Genomic DNA, 21033 nt, shown 5'->3' with positions numbered 1-21033 from the left:
ATTAGCTTCGACAATTGAGACAGCCTGTTCCTTCCCTTCCAGTCCACCTGCAGTCCACCTCCTGGCTTCTGCAGTCTCTGCCATCCGTCATCATAAAGACTCTCCAAGCTCCCTCATCCTTTCCCTGTGGTGCTTCTTGAAAACTAACCTGTATTATGGATATTTGTGTAGCAAAAACAGGGCCAAAACCAGAAAGAGAAAGTTTGGTGCTTTTAACCCTGCTTCATGCATCACACCGGGTCATTTCTGTTCTCCGAGCATCCGCTCAGCCTGTGGATTTCACAGCTGTCCTTGCACTGTTTTCAAGTCTGAAGTTTGCTGGCTAAAGTTTCGACTTCTGGCGAACCCAAATCAAGTCTCAATGTCCCATAGTGGTTTTACTCAGCAGCTATTTGCTAAATCAAATAGAAGGACAGATGAGAAACAAAATATTTATTGATCAATCCAGTGGGATACATGGGGAAAATAATGACAGTTATTCATTCATGTTATTTGAGTCTCGGTGACAGACCTGGCAGCAGGTTAGTCACCAACTAGCTTTCCCTTCCCTTTATCTTAGCCCATGACTGTGAGAGCTCCTTGCATGCATAGAGTAAAAGTTTTAACACTCTTTCTCTGTACAGTTTATAACAGGTATAGTAGTTCATAGCAAAGAAAAGAGCTGAAGATGAACTCTGAATTCACATTGCATTTGACAAGCTTCTGACTAAACCGAGAAAAGCTCATCAGGTAAAGACCACATCATACCACTTTATTCCAAGAAGGCAAAAATAGCTCCGTTCCTTGACAACAATCTAAGCCTTTTCGGTCATTCAACAAGTAGCGTTAGGTGTTTCCACTCAGTGCTCTGGCTTCATGTTTTATCATGTGTTCATGGTGATGAAAGTTATTTCAAAGAAGACCAAAAAAATAAAAATAAGCTTACCTCCATCTTTAGCTCATCGCATCTGCTATTCAATAATGTATTCTTTGCTTGTGGGTACCTGAAATAGTGAGAAAGAATAGAACAAAGAACATTAAATATAACTCAACAGCATTTTGTACAAGGCAAATATTTACAATTTTAACTGATGACAGACACACACTTCATCCAACTATTAGCATGCAACTCCAGCTGCGGAAACTGAACAGCAATATGCCTACGCTGGTTAGCAGCAAAAAAGTAAACCAATCACATCGACAAAAAGCCACCATAAACAAAAAAACTGTATTTAAAAGATTAACAGTTTCGGCATTCATCCCTACCATCAAGTCTTTCACTTTTTTTTTTTCCATCAAAATTTAGCTTATGTTTGATGTTAGCAAGAGTTGCATCACTATTATTGTTAATTTTAGTTCTGTTTATTGCCTTGAGGGTTATATATTGTAAAATAATTTTGGTGCCTCTAGTTAATGTTAATTAGTTGTTTTAATAGCCTATAGACCTATTTGTTATGTTTTTGTAGGTTTACTTTTTTAACTATCAGGAACTAAATAACTGAGAATATTTAACATTACTGTTGCATAGGCAAAATTACAGAGTTACTATTAGTGTTACCTGTTTAACGTTTAGTCATCCTTTGAGTCCTGCGACATATTTCCTTAATAATCATCAGCCATCAAGTCTGATAGTCTCAAAAGAAATATCAGCCCTCTAAAGTGCCTTCAAGGGCGGTGATATTTAGCACTGAAAATTACAAATAAAGTTTTTGAGGTTGAATAGCAACAACTGGCCAGTGACACTGATGATTTGTTTGTCAAAACAAATTGTTATCAACTACGCAAATGAAGTCCACGCACTCCTTTGAGTGAAAACAATAAAGTGAATCTACGCAATGCTTACATGTTGGATGGCATATTTAATGTGCGGGGAAACTCAAAGGTTGAAGAACTAGGCATTTAGACAGTGGTAAGTGGTAATCTTACCTCTTTATACTCCATTACTCTTTCTCACGAGAGACAGGCTAATGCAAACAAGTCAATCAGAATTTGTATTTAGCAAGATAAAGCTTAGAGGATAGTTTAAAATCCATTTATTATTCTAAATCCAGTTTTTTCCATTAACATGTTATACATTAGTGCTTACTAACCATGATTCATGTAACAGTTTAGTTTGTTAACTTTTAAATTATTTAACAACCATAAGTTATTAATACATTTTTAAGTATTACACAAATATCTTAAAACAGGCTTGGGTCCATTTTTGTAATTTTTAAATAGAAAACATTTTAGGCATCTCTTGAAGAAGAAATAAAGCAAGCATTTAAAGCTAGAAAACAAGTAATTCCAAATTTAGTTTTTACAAAAGTTTTCAGCTTTATTGACAAATTATGGCAAACATATTTGACAAATTGTGGTTTCCTATTTAGAGAAGCTTACACATGGAACTTTATGTGTGTTTTTTTTTTCTTTTTTAACAAATACAGGTTAAAACACTGAACAAATTCAGTTAGCTACATACATCCAGTAGCTGCTTGTTTTCAACCCCATTAAAACAGCATTTAAAATTAAATTTACAAACTTAATATCGAACATCTTCATCTAACTAACAGATATTAAAAGACAGGTTAAAACATCTTATCTACAACTTTATTATCAGCTAGTTCAAAAATCATATTACAATCTTTTAGCAACCCTAAACAACATTTCTGCTAGTTGGTTGAGACTCAAAATCTGTTAACAGATTCATGCTCTTTCTTAAAGAAAAAAAAAGGAAGAAAGTAGAAAGAAAAGAAAAAAAATAAAAAAGATTACACACAACAATGAAAAACGACCAAGAGAATATCATCCTTCTGAAAAGTCTATGCTTGCCAATGTCTTTTTCAGTCCGTTTTGTAAAATAATACTAGTATCAATGTCACGCCAACAGTATAGAGGGAAATACAAGAAATATACGGAAGTGATCATGAGCAGTTATGCCTAGAATAGAAAAACACAAACAAAAAAAGGACTATTACTTGTCTTGTTGCTGTTTATGTGGAGACCACAGGCTATGAATTGTCTTTGAGGTGAGGTCACAGGTGAGCAGGACCTTCAATATCTACCATAGGGGTGTTCCCTGTATCCCCCTCTGGCTGACCTCGGTGGCGGGGCCTTCAAGCTAGAGCGGGTTGTGGCCCATTCTTCTGGTGCTATGAACAAGAGAAAGATAGTAACATACACATGACTGCATAGTGATTAAAAACAATCATTGAAGGCGCAACAGTCAACCAAGAAAAAGACAATGAAAGATCTCCACATTGAAAGCTAAACTGTCACTATTCATCCAAAAGTGTGTGTGTATGTATGTATCTATGTATCCATACATACTATGTACATATGTAGTCGCTTGTAGGTAAACTGTAAACTTTCAGGATATTTTTCAAAGAAGAGAAAGTCTTTGGATAACCACACCTTCATTATGTGTTGGATTTCAATACCACAAATTAGAAGCGTGTCAATGTAAACCACTCCTCATTTAATCTTTTCATACAGACTTCTAAAAGATTGGGATATACTTCTAAAAGATTTGGATATAGTAGATCATATATCTACTGGTTCTTAGTCATTGATTAAATTGAGAATCATCTGGGAGTCATAAACAAAACAAACCCTAAATAACTCATATCTCTTTTCTATCCCCCAAACCAAATGATTATAAAATTCCTCAGGTGCGATCTAGGGCTTGATATTTTCAAATGCTCCTCAGATGACTGTTATGGCGTCCAGAGTTAAGATCTATTGTGCTAAACTGTACAAGAAAAAGTTAATGAGAGGGAAGCGGGATGGAGTAGGGAAAATTTTAAGCAGTAAACTCAGTGAAGAAAAAAAATCCAGGTTTTCCAAATAAACCACTCAAAGAGGTGTTAGTACATAAGGATACGAGGAAGACCCCTCATTTACTGTTAATTGGAATTCTATTATTGTAAACGTTTTGGAACCTAACCAAAAAAAAAAAAAAAAACAAAAACAAGAAATAAGCAACCAAACTTTTAAGTACTGTGGAAAATAGCTTTTGTAAAGTCTAGGTCCATTGGAAAAAAAATGTAGTCCCATCTTTAAAGAAACTTTATAGTGGGTTTGTGATGATATTTTATGTGATTCTGGAAACCAGATTATCTTTGTCTTTTAATCAAACTTAATTCCTCATGGAAAGCAGATTTCATGCCTAGATCTACAATAAGAGGAAGCATGGACCTAGGGAAGGAGATTACTAGAAAGAGAGCCAGTGACACTGACAGCTGAGACAAAGGTGGCAGTAATGAAAATGTTAAACAGGAACTCATTGCAGATATAGGGCATTTGCCCCTGGATAGTTCAAGTAATCTTAATAATTGTATTTTAAGAGATCTTAAGAATTCATATTTTAACGGAGATTGCATTAAATCTGTAGACTGCTGTGGTTAGTACAACCATTTTAACAAAGTTGATTCTTCCCAGTCAAGAGCGTGGTATGTTCCTCCATTTGTTAATGTCTTCTGCTATTTCTTTTGCTATTTACTTTCTTAGAGTTTCATAATTCTCTTTGTAGAGGTCCTCCACCTCCATTGTTAGGTATACCCCTAGGTATTTCATTTTCTTTGAGGCTATCATGAATGGAATTGTGTCTTTGGTTAGTTTCTCAAGTTGGCACTATTGGCATATACAAAGGCTACTGATTTGTGGACATTGATTTTATACCCTGAGACATTACTGAATTTCTTGCTTACTTCCAGGGTTCTTGTGGTTGAGTCTCTAGGGCTCTTTAAGTATAAGATCATATCATCAGCAAAAAGCAAGAGTTTGACCTTCCCTGCCCCCATTTATATACTTCTCTTGCTTGATAGCATTGCCTAGAACTTCCAGAACTATGTTAAATAGTAGGGGTGATAGAGGACATTCTTGTCTGACTCCTTTCAGTTTTATTCCATTTAGTATATTAGCTGTGGGACTGTCATAGATGGCTTCAATCAATCAGCTGAAGCAATGTGCCACCTAAGCCTATATGTGTAAGTCTTCTTGTTAGAAAGTGATGTTGAATTTTGTCAAATGCTTTTTCTGCATCTATTGAGAGGATTATATGGTGTTTGTCTCTGCTTCTATTGATATGGTGAACTACATTTATAGATTTGCGTGCGTTAAACTAGCTTTGCATCCTTGGGATGAAGCTACTTGAGAGACAAACACTTTTACACCACTGGTGGGATTCCAAACTTATACAGTCTCTTTGGAAAGAAACATGGAGAATCTCAAAGAACTCAAATTAGACCTCCCAATTGACCCCACAATCCATTACTAGGCTTCTACCCAGAAGAAAAAAAATAATTCTATCATAAAGACATTTGCACTAGGTTGTTTACTGCAGATCAACTTACGATCACCAGGATGTGGAAACAACCTAAATGCCCATCTACCGAGGAATGGATTAACAAACTGCAGTACATGTAGACCCTGGAATACTATTTAACCACAAAAAAGATGGAGATTTTTTATCTTTTGCATTAACTTGGATGGAGGTGAAACACATTTTCCTTAGTAAAGTATCACAAGAATGGAAAAGCTAGTATAATACATGTCCACATGATGATCAATATGAAACCAGTAGAAGATCTAATCCATGCCCACCTAAGAGAAAAACTCAATTGAATTCAAGTTGGAGGAAGGGAATGACAGGGAGGAGAGGAGGGGATTGAAGTGCTTCCACTTAATGGGTACAAGGTAAGGGTATATGGTACACCTCTTGGGCACGGGACACAACTACAAGAGGGACTTTACCTAACAAATGCAAATATTGTAGCCTAGTTTTTGGTACCCTCACATTAACCTTAAATAAAAAAATAAAATAAAATAAAAAGAATTAGTTCATAAAGATTACCAAAAAGGAATAAGAAAATTCTAAATTATACTATGACATAAAGCAAATGGAAACAATCCACAATGTAGAGAAATTATTAAAAGTTTATCAGTGTTGGAAAAATAGTTCTTTTTGGATAAATTATGGATAAATAATTGGGTTCCCGAGTGGAGCCTAATTAGGAGATCATTTTTACCAATAGTGCCTAATCATAAATAAAAAGATATATCTCTTTTGGGGCAGCGCCTGTGGCACAGTGAATAGGGAGCTGGCTCCATATACCGGAGTTGGCGGGTTCAAACCCAGCCCTGGTCAAAAACTGCAAAAAAAATTAAATCAATAAATAAATTAAATGAAATATATATATATATATATATCTTTCCCTATTTAAGGGACATGCTTATGTTTATTTCAGTATGTGATAAGATATAAAATAAGCATGAGAAAGTTAATAAATACAAAAATGTTACTGTTCCTCAGAAGAGAAATTTACCTGGATCAGAGGTGGACAAATTGGGCCTGTGAGAAAAATTTGGCCAGCTACCTGTTTTGAAAGCTGCTGTTTACTAGAACACAGGTATGCTTATTTATTTATTTACATATTGTCCATGGTCGCTTTCATGCTGCAAGAGTAGAGTTGAGAAATGGCGATGGTGATTACATTGCCCCCAAACCCTAAAATGTTTGCATTCGGGGCTTTTTACAGAAAAGTTTTACAGACTCCTGTTCTATACCATGTTGTCCTTTTTGGTGAGAGAATGTAGATGTGGCTCTTTCTGATATGATCTCTTGAGGACAGGAATTCACCCCCGCCCTGCCTTAATTTCTCAATTCAGAACATTAAGAGAAGAATTCCACACATTTACTTACTTGGAATTAAATAAGATTGTCTTTAGGGGTACTAGAAGGGAAAAGAGACTTAGCTTGCAAGATTGAAAGCTCCTTCTTAATCTTATGTAAAATGAATGTTTATACCACGTCTATGAGATAATCAAGAATATACCAATGTTCTTTTCCTCTGCTGGTAAAATATATGCCAATTTATTACCGTTTATAACCAAAAAAAGTACCACTCTTTACTCCCACTGTATTAGGGATGCATTCCATGGGATTCAAGAGCATAGGTAATATAGGTTTTAAGTTTTCCCAGGAAATGAGAATCTTGGTCCTTTCTCAGATTATAATGTTCGTGGTTAAGTGTTTCTGCCAAATAGCAGAACCTGTAGCAGAAGTGCCTGCCACGTCCTCGGATTTTTCAGAATTTTAAACTGACCTAATCCTGGGGACTTGCCACAGAGAACCTAAGTGTTTAATAAGAATTCATTGACTTGTTACATGTGATACTTTGATGCAGACATCTTGGCTTTACTTGAGGTTTTCCGAGGCTCTAGGGCAGTTCATTGATGAAGGAAAACTCTTCATTTCCTATTAGCCAACATTGGAATAAGGAGGGTCATTGTTCACTGTGCTATCCTCAGTGCCTGGAAAAAATACAGTGTCTAATTAGGGTGGAATGTAAGGAAAGGAGGCCTGCACAAAAGGATGAATGAAGGAGTAAATGTGGGAACTATGAGATAGAAAGAGTTTCCAATGATAACCTAAAAAGCCAATACCACTGAGTGAAGAAATTTGACCTTTATTTTAATAGCTCTATAACTAAAAATCTTATACATCTGCTGTAAAGTCAGACTTTGTACTAAAGTAGCAAAAGCGTTTCACTACTGAATTCAAGGAAACAATCACAGTGGAAGCCCTTTACAAAAAAAGTGCAAAAGCCTTGTTTCGTTGTATAAAAATGTTCTTTTATAAATCTCTATAAATGAATTAACACTATGCTCAGGGCTCAGACACTGGGAAATACTATTAGTTTGCGATAACTGACACTAGAAGGGTAAAAGTCAGCCAGAATGAATTCCTATACAGGCAAAAGCGAATTTCAGATTTTCCAAGATTTCTATACTTGTTCTTAGACAAAAAGGCAAGAAGCAATCTTTCTAAGATTTCTGACTATCATCAGATAAAATTAAGGATTTATTCTCTAATTCAGATTTCATTCAGACTTAATTCATGTTTTAGTTCCCTTGTTTATATGTCCTCAGTGAGAACAGTGAATTGAAATCAGGGAAATTATTTCTATTTGTACCAAATTTCCTTCATTTACCTGTATATCATTGCTAATGTCAGAATGTTTGCATAGAGTCAGACGTTTTCAATTACCATGTGATAATGCAAGCCAGTTTCTCTCTGGAATTTTATTCTTTGAGTTGGGCTTGGAGTGTCCTGACTCAATGAACGTTTTTCCAAAGCCACCCACGATACAGTATGTCATTGAACTTAGAATGGTCAGTCAACCCCTTCATCTCTAAACAGCTGGATTTCTTTACTGCAAGTATTGGAGAGAGAAGGGATTCTAGCCTGAGTCCACGATAGAACCTTGAGCATGGAAAACACCCAAACACAGGGAGAGACAAATTATAAGGTCCATTATGTAGGGGGTTTCTCTGAAATATGAACTTAAAAAGGCCCAGGAGTGAACTTAGTGAACTTAATCTGTCCTCTTGGGATTTCTAGGTAAAGAAGTATTTAGCAGACAAGTAGATTTAAAATATTTTAAGACTTCCTACACATTTTGGAGTCCTGGTTCATTGTTTCTACCTCTGTGATATCGTCTAGGATGTCATTTAAAAAAAAAATTGCAGAAGATTGAATTTTGAAATTTATTTTTTTTACGGACAAGCGAAATAAGATGCTCTCACATCAAGATCTTTGTCATATGGGAAGCAGTAGCTAGGCTATGGGAAGCAGTAGCTAGGCTAGGCAAATCACAAATTATTCTTTAGAGAAGATGCAAAATAAATATCGTATCACTAACTGTCAGATTGAAATTACGGCCATAGATTACAGAATTGTAGATCTAGAAATGACAAATGAAGACAGGAGAAACGGAAGTTAAGTAACTGGATCAAATTGCCACCATTTCTTGGCTTAGTAATACTGATTTTAAGGAGTACATGCAATATGAAATAAATTCATATGTATTATCTGAATAAAAAAGCATCATTAAATATATTTTTCTTTTTTTTTTTTTCTTTATTGAAGATCTCCGATACACCAGTCACTTTACTTGTCCTATGTATAGACAGTGAAAGAGCCTCAAAAAGACAGCCGGGAAAAATGAACACAGAACTTCACAGATTATAAAAGAATTACAATTGATATTTTAGGAAAATGCTGGAGAAAGTGCAGCAGAGAAAGCTACTAACTTTTGTCATTCAGTTGAACTTGGATTGAACTTTTAAATTTAATCATCTCAAAGGAGGGATTTTTCTGAGCAAATATACTCAGTAAGAACACAGGTGCTGTTTAACTTATTTAAGAGAATCCACTTTATTTAAAAGCTTTCAAGTATTCATTATTTTGTATCACCTGGACTCTGAGATGTGTGACAGGAGAAACCATCTCAGCGGCATGCACATAATAAGAACACCATAAATATTGGTGAGCTACCTTTAAATAAGTGGTGCTACAAAATAAAAGGAAAATTTTAAAATCAATATTGTAAATAGTAAAATATTGACTATTAGTAAATAGTAAAATCAATATTTAAATAGTAAACAGGACTATTCAGAAGGACATTGTTAGCAATTAGGTTGCCGTGTTGCATGTATCAAATATGTGCATATATCAATAATTCTTTTAAAAGTTATTCTTTTTTTGTTGTTGTTAAATCGATTGATATTTGACCTAGTAGGTCAAATTTTACAAACTGCCTAGCATGCGTCTCCATCACACGCTAGTCGGCATCCCTGAGGAACATTTTACTTGGATGGAAGAGTGTCAATTACTCAGGTAACTCTTCTCGTGTCTCAAATGTTACTCTGGTGACCGCAAAAGCTTCTGCATCTCAACTACTGTGCTCTCAGCAAAATCGGGCCTAGGAAGAGGTGCGCATTTTTCCATATGCTCTTGTTTCTGCCATGGGACCAGGTACTTGGGGGAAGATTCACAGTGGGAAAGAAAATATGGATGATTTTTAAAGTTGCAAAAACTGTGTTCTATTATTGTTCCAGCAGCAGGGAGGCTGCTGGGGAAAAGAGAAAGCACAGAACTGAGAAGCCAATTTAGGGAAAGGAGGCGTCGTTCAAATGCCAGGATGGAAACTTTCAACGTGCATCTTTCACCAAGTAGCTTTAAAACGTTACCTTCAGGGAAAATTAGTTTTAGGGATCAGTTCAGAAAAGATATAGCATATCATAGAGATTAGTGAGGGCCCAGCTACCATGTACTTTGCCAGTCTTTGGTAGATGTGTTTGTATTTCTGAAATCTAAAAAAAGAGATCTCGAAAAAAAAAAAATTCTTTTAAGCCCACGACAATAAAAGAGGGGAGCTCATGCTAGGTATTTTTGGGACACGGTAAATCAATATGCAAAAACCACAACTAAAGTAGGAAACCTAAATTAATGTGTCATTACAAACTACTAACATTTTTGGTTTACAAATCATGTATAAGAGCATTACAGCAGAATGTATCAAACTTCACCCTGGTTCTGAGCCACTCAGTTTGATGGTCTCAGTTAAGTTTCTGATTTCTCTAAGGAACATCATCCTACTTAAAAGCACCTTTCAAATATATATTTATCAGTTGTTTCAAGGCTCTATATTCCCCCAAAGTATGTTAAGTTAGATGTTTTGCTGTTGTTGTAATTCTCTATAATAGTAACATTCATTTTATTAATTTAAATTTTAAACACCCATCCTACTAAAAAAGAAGGAAACTCACCATCATCACAACTTCTAAGGGCCAAACACACTGCTAGGTATTTTATGTATATCATTAACAAACACTCGCAATTTTACACAATGTTAAGTATACATGTTGCCTTCCTTTTAAAGGTGAAGAAATTATAGATTAAAAAGTTTAGTTGTTGGGCAGTGCCTGTGGCTCAGGGAGTAGGGCACGGGCACCCATATACCAAGGGTGGCAGGTTTGAACCCAGCCCTGGCCAAAACTGCAACAACAACAACAAAATAAATAAATAAATAAATAAAAGAGTATTAAAAAAAAGTTTAGTTGTTGGAAAGACAGAATTTTTACCCATAACTATCTTAACATCTTCCCACCATCCCTTTCATCTCTAAATATTGGCTTCCTTTTAAAGATGAAGAAATTGTAGAGTAAAAGTTTAGTTGTTGGAAAGACGGAATTTTTATCCATAACTGTCTTAATCTTGTCCCACCATCTCTTTCATCTGAATCTTTTCCCTCTTCCTCTTTTCTTTTTCTTTCTTCTTCTTTCCTCCCCACCCCCCCAGAAAACAAACTTCTGTGCCTAAGTACATATATGGTTTAAATTACTACACTTTCAAATTATGAGCTCTAGGAGGGTTAAAAAAAATCAATAAACTTCAGGCTGCACGAAGAACAGCTTGCAGTGGGGGATTTCCACAAGCCTCTGTGTTCCCAGATGAAGCCACCATGATTCAGAATTTGGGGAAGAATCACTGCCTTCCTTGGTGGTGATGGTGTTTTGAAACGGCCTCCTCTGTTTTAGCCCCTATCCTATACATTATCACATTTGATGAATTGACTCAATCTGTATCATTTTATTTCTAATTACCATCCATTAATAACTGACAAATTATCTATGTTGTTGAAGTTAAAACTTTTATTTTGTTCTTAACTCTGCTGTACAGTAATCTTGTAGCTGTAGACTAACACAGGTCAGTGATTCTGAATATTTTTAAATAAGTATGTATCTATCTTCTTGCTTTGGAGTTAAGATCTCATCGAAGTAAAAGGGAGATGAAGAAGCCACCTGGAGTAAGGATTTCCAAAATGGAAAGTGCAGAAACAAAGGATACTTAGACCTAATAGAGAAGATTGTCTGAGAAGCGTCTAAAAACTACTTTCATTTTTGTCAAAGAAAATCCAGAATCATTCAGAAGCCTGCGCTATTCAGTCAAAGGCTTTTTGAAATGTACATAAGGACTTAATAATATAAAAAATAATATCAGGAAGAATATAAATGGTGATATAAAGTAATGTGACATAATTCTCTTTTCAAAGAATTTTACTGCTGTCTTTAATTCAGTGAAGAAGGTAGGCTTGGTGACACAGCTTCATAAGAAGAGAGACAAAATTTGTTGTTACCTTCTTATCTTACTCCCTCACATCCATTTATGTCTATGCCTGAGAACAGAAATGAGCCCAGAAATGAGTCTGTGTCCTTAGACCAACACTAAGTTATGGCGATTAGAAATCATTAGGCCTTAGGCTCTGCAGAATGTTCTTGCCGAGTAACCTGCTCTGTCTGAGCTTTCGCTCCAATGTGTTCTTGCCTGTACCCCCAGGTTGGTAAATGGCTGTCACCCCTTGTGTAAGGTAAAGATTTCACCTAGTCTTTGTCCCTGGTTATTGGAAGGTAATCTCTAAATCTTGACATTTCCCAAGTGATTAGACTGTCTCTTTTACTCATGGCTGCCCCTTCAACCGCACCTGATAGTTTATGTAACAAGATGATTCCAGGTCGGGGCTGGTCATGCCAGAAAGACCCACCAGAAGATGAGAAAATTAGGCTTGGCCCATAAGATATCAGTCCAACCTGAAGAGGAGGATATTGAAATGATTCAATCTATCATGTCTACCTAATGAAATCACAATAAAAACTCTGGATGCTGAGGCTTGTGTGAGCTTCCCTGTTGGCAAATATATATATGCTGTGTGTATATATACATGTATGCTGTATGTATATATATTTATTTAAATAAAAATTATTTAAATTTTTAATTAATTTTGTTTAGAGACAGAGTCTAATTTTGTTGCCCTTGGTAGAGTGCCGTGGCATCACAGCTCACAGCAACCTCCAGCCTTTGGGGTTAGGCAATTGTCTTGCCTCAGCCTCCCGAGTTGCTGGGACTACTGTGCCTGCCATAATGTCCAGGTATTTTTTGTTGCAGTTTGGCCGGAGCCGGGTTTGAACTCGCCACCCTCGGTATATGGGGCCAGCACCCTACTCACTGAGCCACCCAATACTGTATATATCATTAACATTATGCACTGAGTTCCCGGAAGATAATGTGGTGTAGCAGATGCAGGAAGCTTCATGTTTAGGACCCTCCCAGATGTAGCTTTTGTTCCACGTGTCTCTCCCTTGCATTAGCTCTGATTTGCATCCTTTTGCTATCATAACACTATAATCGTAAGCACATTATTTCCTTAGCTTTGTGTCTTGTTCTGGCAAATTGTCACACTTGAGGAGGTAGGCCTCTGGTCAGAAGGGAGAACCCCAAATTTATGATGGGTATGCTAACAGTGTGACAGTCATTTTATGGAAAACTGTGCCCTTAACTTGTTAAGTTTGGTCTAACTATGGACACCCTCCCATCTCTTTGCTTGCTCTCTCCAATCTTTTTAGCAGCCTGAATCTTAGCTCTTCGGCCATGACTGAACCTCTCTGTGCCAGAACTTCTAATGCCAAAAGGCTCCTGGAATATCTTTTTATTGCCTGCTGCTGCCCTCCCCTGAGCATGAGGGATCTTCTGGGATCTTTCTGGACAATCTCCGGCCACAGAGAGACTGACCCGATGAATCTTTCAGTAAATTATGGCATTTTGGTAAACAAAGTGTAGCACATTTATTTCAGAAAAGTTGTATCTTATTCTTTTTTTCTTCAATCCATACACCCTTTTAATAAACATAAAAGTCTCCTCAGAACCTGGAAATTCTATAAAAATGCCCTAACGTGGTGTATCCCCTGGATATATTTTTTCCTTAGGTGGTGTACTTGTATGTTGGTAAGAACATTTTTTTTTGCCCAGATTTATAGTTTGTATTCTGTGCTTTGTGCTTTAAAAGTAATTCACTTTTTCTCTATTCTAAATATGAATCTATCTCATATTAAATATAATTTTTGTACCTCATCTGTTCACCCCCAAAATGCGGGCAATAATCACTTAACTCTCTCCTCCTTCTCAGTGAAAATGATCGTGTTATTAACTCAGCAGGAAATAAAATGGGTTTTTAAAAAAACCTTTCCTATGTTTTGTTTTACTATCTCAGCAAGAGTGTTGTTAGACATACATGGACTATAATTTTTTTGTGGACTCTGTTGGGTAAATTTTAGAGAAAGTAAAGGTTGAGATTAAACTATTCGATATGGAATTGTTCACAAAGAAGTAAATAACATTTTCCATTTCTTAAACTTACAGTTCCTTTAAAGTGGATTTAAAATACCAGGTTCTATACTACAATGTTCGATTACAAAATGCTCAGTGCTATAAAAGCAGCCCGTGCATAAATTATGTGTTGCTGTTAAGACTGCCAGGGATGGGCATAGATTTCACTATTCATCTGTAAGTAGTCATGAGAAGCGGATACTGACAGGGAAAAGTATGTTTCGAGAATAGTTTTGTTTTATTCTTTTTTTTTTTTTTTTTGTAGAGACAGAGTCTCACTGTACCGCCCTTGGTAGAGTGCCGTGGCATCACACGGCTCACAGCAACCTCTAACTCTTGGGCTTACGCGATTCTCTTGCCTCAGCCTCCCGAGCAGCTGGGACTACAGGCGCCCGCCACAACGCCCGGCTATTTTTTTTCGTTGTTGCAGTTTGGCGGGGGCTGGGTTTGAACCCGCCACCCTCGGCATATGGGGCCAGCGCCCTACTCACTGAGCCACAGGCTCCGCCCAATTTTGTCTTATTCTTGTGGGGGAAATGTTAAAGGTATTTATCAAAGGAAAGCTATTACACATTAAAATCATAAGCAGATTTTTTTGTACCCCCCATGTGTGTGTCTCTCTAGAAGCTACTCTCAACACTAGCTTATGGCAGAGCCACCCAGGAAACTTTGCAATAATCTTGCTGGCCAGCTCTCATCTCCAAAGACTGTGAGAGAGCTGGTCTGGGGCGAAACTGAACACTGGTATCTTTCCAAAGCTCACTAGGTGATTCTAGAATGTGTAATCAAGGTTAATAATCTCTAAAATACATAAACGTAAGTTTTAATGTTGCCTCAAGCTGTTGTACTTAAAAAGTACATACTTTAAAACAAAATCAAAATCATAGATACGTTTAACCTAAAATTAGTAATACCAGCTGCAACGTAGGGTGTGCTGCTCTTCTGATTATTTCTTCCCCAGGCAACATGACCTGCATTCATTAAGTCTAATTGTATTAGATATGCATCCAGTGGCAACCTCTGAAATAGTAAAAAAAAAGACTAATTTTTAAATTAATCTTACAATTGAATTGAAAATACTTTAGGAGTATAATTGCACCAGGCCTTCTTTTGATTTAAAATAAAGCTGAAAAATGTACATTAAAGTTAAATTAAAGCACAGTAATGTTTTTTTCTCCATAACTAATTGTACAACAATTTCAATATTAATTAATATCAGGAGAAAATAAATTATTTGCCTACATTATTTTTAAACGATTGTTAAATTCTTGCTAATATCAAGAAAACTCATTTCCATTTATAAAATCATTTTTTTCCAAATTTATGTTTCTCTTTACTATTAAAAACAGGTAAGTCTTTGTTCCTGAATCCCATGGCCGGCACAAATACCAGTTGGCTTCATTTTCCTTTGCTGTTTTCACAGATTAATCAATGCAAGGCTTATTTTCACACTGGGATAATAATCATTCCAGCTCCTCAACACAAAATGAATATGTTCGTGTTCTGCAATTGACTTGAAGTGAGGCTCTCGAATACCCTCAAAAATAGCACGAGGATTCTTTTTTGCTTTCATTCACGACAGTGATTTAACATTATCCTGCCTGCTTCCATACAGCTGTCATCTAACATGCCACTGAAGAATGGACGCATAATTAATTAGCTCTTCAGTTCATGTACTAAATACATTTTAATAAACAACTCCTTTCTCTGAGAAGAGAACATTGCTGTCCATTCTTACCTATCAGTCTCAGAGAGAATTTAGAAGGTTTTTCTTATGGGAAGCATAGCTTAGCCAAGCTAATGTATGCCGTGTATTTAAAATGCATTCTTATGAATTATGAGCTGTTGAGACTTATCCAAACAATTATTGTGCCTCTGACAAATTAGGAAATATTTTAAAAATGCAGAAGCTGATTTGTAATTCCTGTAAGTCAAATATTTATGCTCCAAAAATAAATTCAAGTTATCATAAATGTAATATTTAAATATTGATTTAGTAATAATCAATTTAATATCAATTAAATATTTAACAAATACCAGTGCATTAAATATCAAGTAATATTAATAATGAATAAGATAATTATATTTTAATAATATTCATTTATAGTTTTAATATTTATACTATTGCAAGAAAAATGGTCTAATATTCACTATTAAATTGTCTACAAATATCTTGAATAATTTAATTGTGATGAAATCTAGAGGGATACATGATTTTCTCAAAGTCAACATATCTGTTACTTTAATGATGAAATATGGGTCCAAAAGGGATGCACGGAATTTGAATTTGGCAATATGCAAAACATAATGTGTGAAGATTCAAAGTGAAGTGTTCCACAGAGGACTGGATTTTTATTTTTGCCTGCTTATTTCAAGGCATTTCTGGAGGAAGTGTAATTGAGAGGTTCCAGATTCCAATTTGAGTTGTTCAAGTGCAGGGTCCTGCTACTCTGGAGAACTTCTTCCTCCCTCCCCAATGCTTCCACCTGCCCACATCGTCCTTTCTGCCAGTGTGAGCAGGAGAGGAAGATGCCTGGGGTAACTAACTGTGAAATTCCTCACCAACTGTCCAAGTCTGGGGGGTGCCAGGAAACTTAGAATTGAGGCTGTTCACTTTGTAAAAATACAGACACTCCATTGGGATCTACTATCTGTCCTCATGATGCAACTCAAATGGAACAGAGAAGACTTACTGATTCAGGATGGAATTGAGCAAATAAGTGGGGATAGATTTACATTTTTGAATAATCATTATTGATTTTAAAGACTGTGCACAGTTCATTAAAGTTAAACTATATTAATAATTAGTTTGTGAGATATAGAAAATGAACAAAAAACATCAATAAGTTGAAGACTTGAGTAGGTCTTCAAATCACTGCATCATATATTTTCATTATCATCTTCCATTTGAGGATCACCGGATGAGCAACCTACCTAATATCCTACCACACAATACCTAATACTAAAACCCGAGGGTATATAGTACGTATTAATTTCATTGATCTCCAAGGTTATGATGCTGAGTTCATGCTATTCCTTTTTGTTTGGCTTGGTCCTTGCTCTGTTCCCTATACAGGATATGAAAACCTAAGGATTTTAGAAGTTTAAATCTCATGACCACATGGATTCACATGTAAGTGATTTATTTTCCGGTTATGCAAAAGAAGTATCCTTTTTCAAATAAACATCTCAATGGATGATTCTGATAGCACATGTAAAAATATATTATTATCTGCATTTTGTCCAGGTATAGACCTAATGTTTGAGAAATGGGAAAAAAATTTTCTGTTCTATTTCAATAAAACAGTATACGTTGTGTTCTCTTTTTAAAATTAGAATATATGCATAACATTTTATACTATAAAAAGAGTAAATAAATATATAATAGTGTAATTCAGGTCTATTTAAATTTCTTTTTTTTATTTACTTGTATTTTCTACAGCATGTGTGTACTATTTTAAGAGTAAGGAAAAAACATTTTTCGGGTTAATCAGAACTATGTATCTGCTTACATATCTAAACATTTATGGCAAAAAGGAATTCTTAAAAAATGAATTGCAGGTGTGCACTATTTGAAACATAGGTGCTTTTGTTCCGTTTCCCAACTCCTGTTCTGTGGCTCAGTAAGTACAACAGAAGGGCAACAGTGAGGCTCGAGAATCACTGGACAGTGGGATGGGCCTTGAGCAGCTGGAATCCTCCCTTGGCACCACAGTGCTGCATGCATGATTTTTCTGTACGAAATCTGCGCCATGGGAGAGGTTGCAAGGCATTAGTTTTCTTTACCTCATGTCTGTAGTTGTTGGGAGGCCGAGGCAAGAGGATTGCTCAATCCCAAGAGTTTGAGGTTGATGTGAGCTATGATGCCATGGCACTCTACCCATGGTGACAGAGGAGGACTCTTGCTAAATAGTATGAAAGACCTCCTTCCCCTGAAAATAGTGAAAAAGCAGCTGGCAGGACTTAGAGAGATCCTCTAAACTTAGGAAGGAATATTTAGGATTTAGAAAGAAAGTTATACCTTCTTCCTTTTAAACAAACTAAGATTTAAAGGACCAGATCCTACTCTTTTTATAAGGGTCCACTGAACTCTGCTCCCATCTTCTGATTAAAAAACTAAATACACCCCAACACACCTGAATTCACATATTGTTGTCACTATTAGCTGAACCGAGACGAGTTATTTCATCTTCTAAGGCTCATTTCCTCATCTATAAAATGCAGATGACAATGAGAATGTTCCCTACAGGATTCTAATGGAGATTAGGTTATGAAGATACACATGTAATTTCTAATAAGTATTATTTCCATCATCTCTGCTCCTCATTAAAAACTGTTTAATACAAAGCCACGGTAGTGTGCCATGTGGTAGCAGCAATTAATGGTATCCCAACTACTGATGAAAATACAAAAAAAAAGATGTCTAGCTGCACTCATATTGACTGTGGCTCTGCTGCCCAATTTCCTCATAAAAATGGAAGTAAAAAACACTTAACATTTCAATTTATTATAAAGGAATAAATGAGAAAATACACATACGTGTGTAATCAGCTATGACTGGCAATGGTTATGGGTTATTTTTCTCCTTCTCCTCCTGGGCTCAGCCTCACGCTAGTCCGTTTTTGACTCTGGGTTTAGGAGAACATGATTCCGCCTTTCTTCCTGACGTCTGGCCCTGTCCTTCTCCTTCTGGGTGAAGCGCACACCTTTGTAACAAGCGCCCAACAGTCAGGCGACACTCACTGTCTCCGCTAGTGCTTCCCATAGTGAGGGACATAGTAGCCTTCGTATTATTATGCTTTTTTCTCTTTCGATACAGGACCTCATCTTGTTGATCAGGTTGGAGTGCAGTGGCTTTTTATGGGCACAATCATTGAAAAACATAGCCTCAAGCCTCTGGACTCTAGCAATCCTCCTGCCTCAGCCTTTCTTGTAGCTGGGAATGCCCGGTGGCCTTGGTCTTATTTTAATAACAATTCAAGATTGCATGAGTATCATTTTTCAAGGTGGGTCAACAGATGAACTGCATAAATATTTAAAAAAAACACAAATTATCCCTCAAAAATGAGGTACTATATTGACTATAATGATATATTTTAGGCAGACAATGAATTTTTAAGGAATAAAATTATGATTAATTTTAAGTGGTATTTTAATTAAAGAAAATATTTTTGAAATTAATTAACTTTCATAGACTGACATGCTAATTGATTATCAGTTCTTATGAGTCAATCATTATTTGGCTATGCATGCTAGAAAAATAACTTGAAAGTTATTTTATAATAACAAGTTCTGCCTTTAAAAAACTTTAAATGCAGTACATTGCATTTAAAATGTACATTGTTGTGATGATGCTTGTGAACAAACACAAATCCAAATGAGTGACTCAGACAGAGGACACAGTGACTTATGTAAGACACTATTGAAAATGCTCACTGTTGCTGTTGAAAACGATCTATGATAGTGATTAATGGCTTTTGAACTTTTGATCAAAATTGATCTGTTTAATTTTCTGGTACTGCTTCTGTAAGTCAAATCTCATCCTGCAATTAGATAAATCAACTTAGCCTGGACTTCTGTAAAAACTGGGGGGACAAAGAGAAAGATAATTTCTGAGTTGTCAGTGACTGACGGATGTTCCGATTTCACAGTGTTAGTAAAGAAAAGGTCTTACCGTAGCTGTCATAGGCATCCTCACTTACTCCATGACCGTAGTCATAATACTCAGGCACACTGCAACAGATTTAGACAGCAATCAATGTTACTGCAATCAGGACGAATCAACCCAGAAACGCATGTGGAATGGGAAAGCAAAATGTGTGCTAAGGTAATAAATACCCCAGGACCTGCTAGGCATAAAGCACAATCCTAAGGAAATCTTCAGTAAGAAAAGTACAAACCATTGACAAGGAGTGCTATGATTTTTTTCATGCCATCTTGGTACGCCTTAACCTCTATCCTTCAATTTAATAAATCAAATTCCCCTTAAAACACAAGTGTAATACTTCAAAATAGGTCAAGAAGAGAGTTATAAAAGTCCTGTTTCCAAGAAAAAAGTGCTATAGAAGATGACAATCTGGTCCATCATATATGGCTTTTAATGCTGTTGTCTTCAGAAATAGGCATCTATGTCTCCACTGCCAAACCCTAAAACTGTATTTACACTCTCCTCTGCCCCTTCTACATCAAGTCTGCACAGATCCCACATGTGTGAGCTATTTATTTTCACCCCAAATTTTGCTAGATGCTACTATATTTCAATAACCGTCAAAAAGTCTTCTGCCTCCATTTCTTACTCAAAGGATACTTACTGTCTCCCCACTCTTAAAACGGTCCTCACTTTATCTTGCAGCCTCAGTTTCCCCCTTTAAGGTATCATTCCCCCTAGCATCCAAATGTCTTACATGTCTCATATATTTTAAAACGTCCTCCTGGGTCAGCACCCATAGCACAGTAAGTAGGGTGCCAGCCACATACACTGAGGCTGGTGGGTTTGAACCTGGCCTGGGACACCTAAACAACAATGACAAATGCAACAATAACAACAAAAATAGCTGGGTGTTGTGGCGGGCACGTGTAGTCGCAGCTACTTGGAAGGCTGAGGCGAGAGAATTGCTTAAGCCCAAAAGTTTGAGATTGCTGTGAGCTGTTACTCTGCGGCACTCTACTGAGGGTGCCTCTATGTGCCTCCCAGCAACTATCCCTTTCCTTGTCCCTTTACAGCAAAATTTCTTGAAAAGAGGTGACTCTACTCACTCTTTTCACCGAGTCTTTCTGCACATGCATTTGAAGACACCCCATCAAGCTGTTATTCCCCTGATCCACTGAACAGCCCTTATCAAGATCTTGATATTTTCCAAATCCTGTGGTTAAGACTTAGTCCTATTCTACGTTAGCCCCATTTAACACGGTTGATCATTTCCTGCTCTTTCAAATACTTGGCTTGCTCTCCGATCTCCTGTCTCAGGCCTTTCTGAGTTCACTTCCTTTCTCCCTTCTTCCCTTCTAGTGGCTTCTCACTTTCCCAACCACTCACTGCTGGAGACCACTGGGACTCAGCTGTCAAA

At 36.5% G+C, this 21033-nt stretch overlaps 1 protein-coding gene across 2 annotated transcripts in view; it reads right to left on the bottom strand.

The window, feature by feature from the left end:
* Positions 1-241: 241 nt before the first annotated feature.
* The window catches only part of KHDRBS2 (KH RNA binding domain containing, signal transduction associated 2), a 577858-nt gene continuing 557066 nt past the window's right edge, over positions 242-21033 (bottom strand). Inside the window, exons 8-11 of one of the 2 annotated variants that reach the window (XR_008382612.1) lie at positions 19641-19699; positions 2937-3110; positions 926-983; positions 242-395 (exon numbers count right to left, since the gene is read on the bottom strand). Coding sequence is in view for 1 of the 2 variants with exons in the window: in XM_053603566.1 (XP_053459541.1) it covers positions 3013-3110; positions 19641-19699 (157 nt within the window). In the remaining variant the exon portion in view is untranslated. Of the gene's footprint in view, positions 396-925; positions 984-1996; positions 3111-19640; positions 19700-21033 lie in introns of those variants that run through there. The other variant, XM_053603566.1, reaches the window with a different exon arrangement.

The sequence above is a fragment of the Nycticebus coucang genome, chromosome 9 (genome assembly GCF_027406575.1).
Source record: "Nycticebus coucang isolate mNycCou1 chromosome 9, mNycCou1.pri, whole genome shotgun sequence".
Classification (NCBI taxonomy): Eukaryota; Metazoa; Chordata; class Mammalia; order Primates; family Lorisidae; genus Nycticebus; species Nycticebus coucang.
The sequence above is the reverse complement of the archived record's forward strand: the minus strand, read 5'-3'. Positions and strand labels throughout refer to the sequence as shown.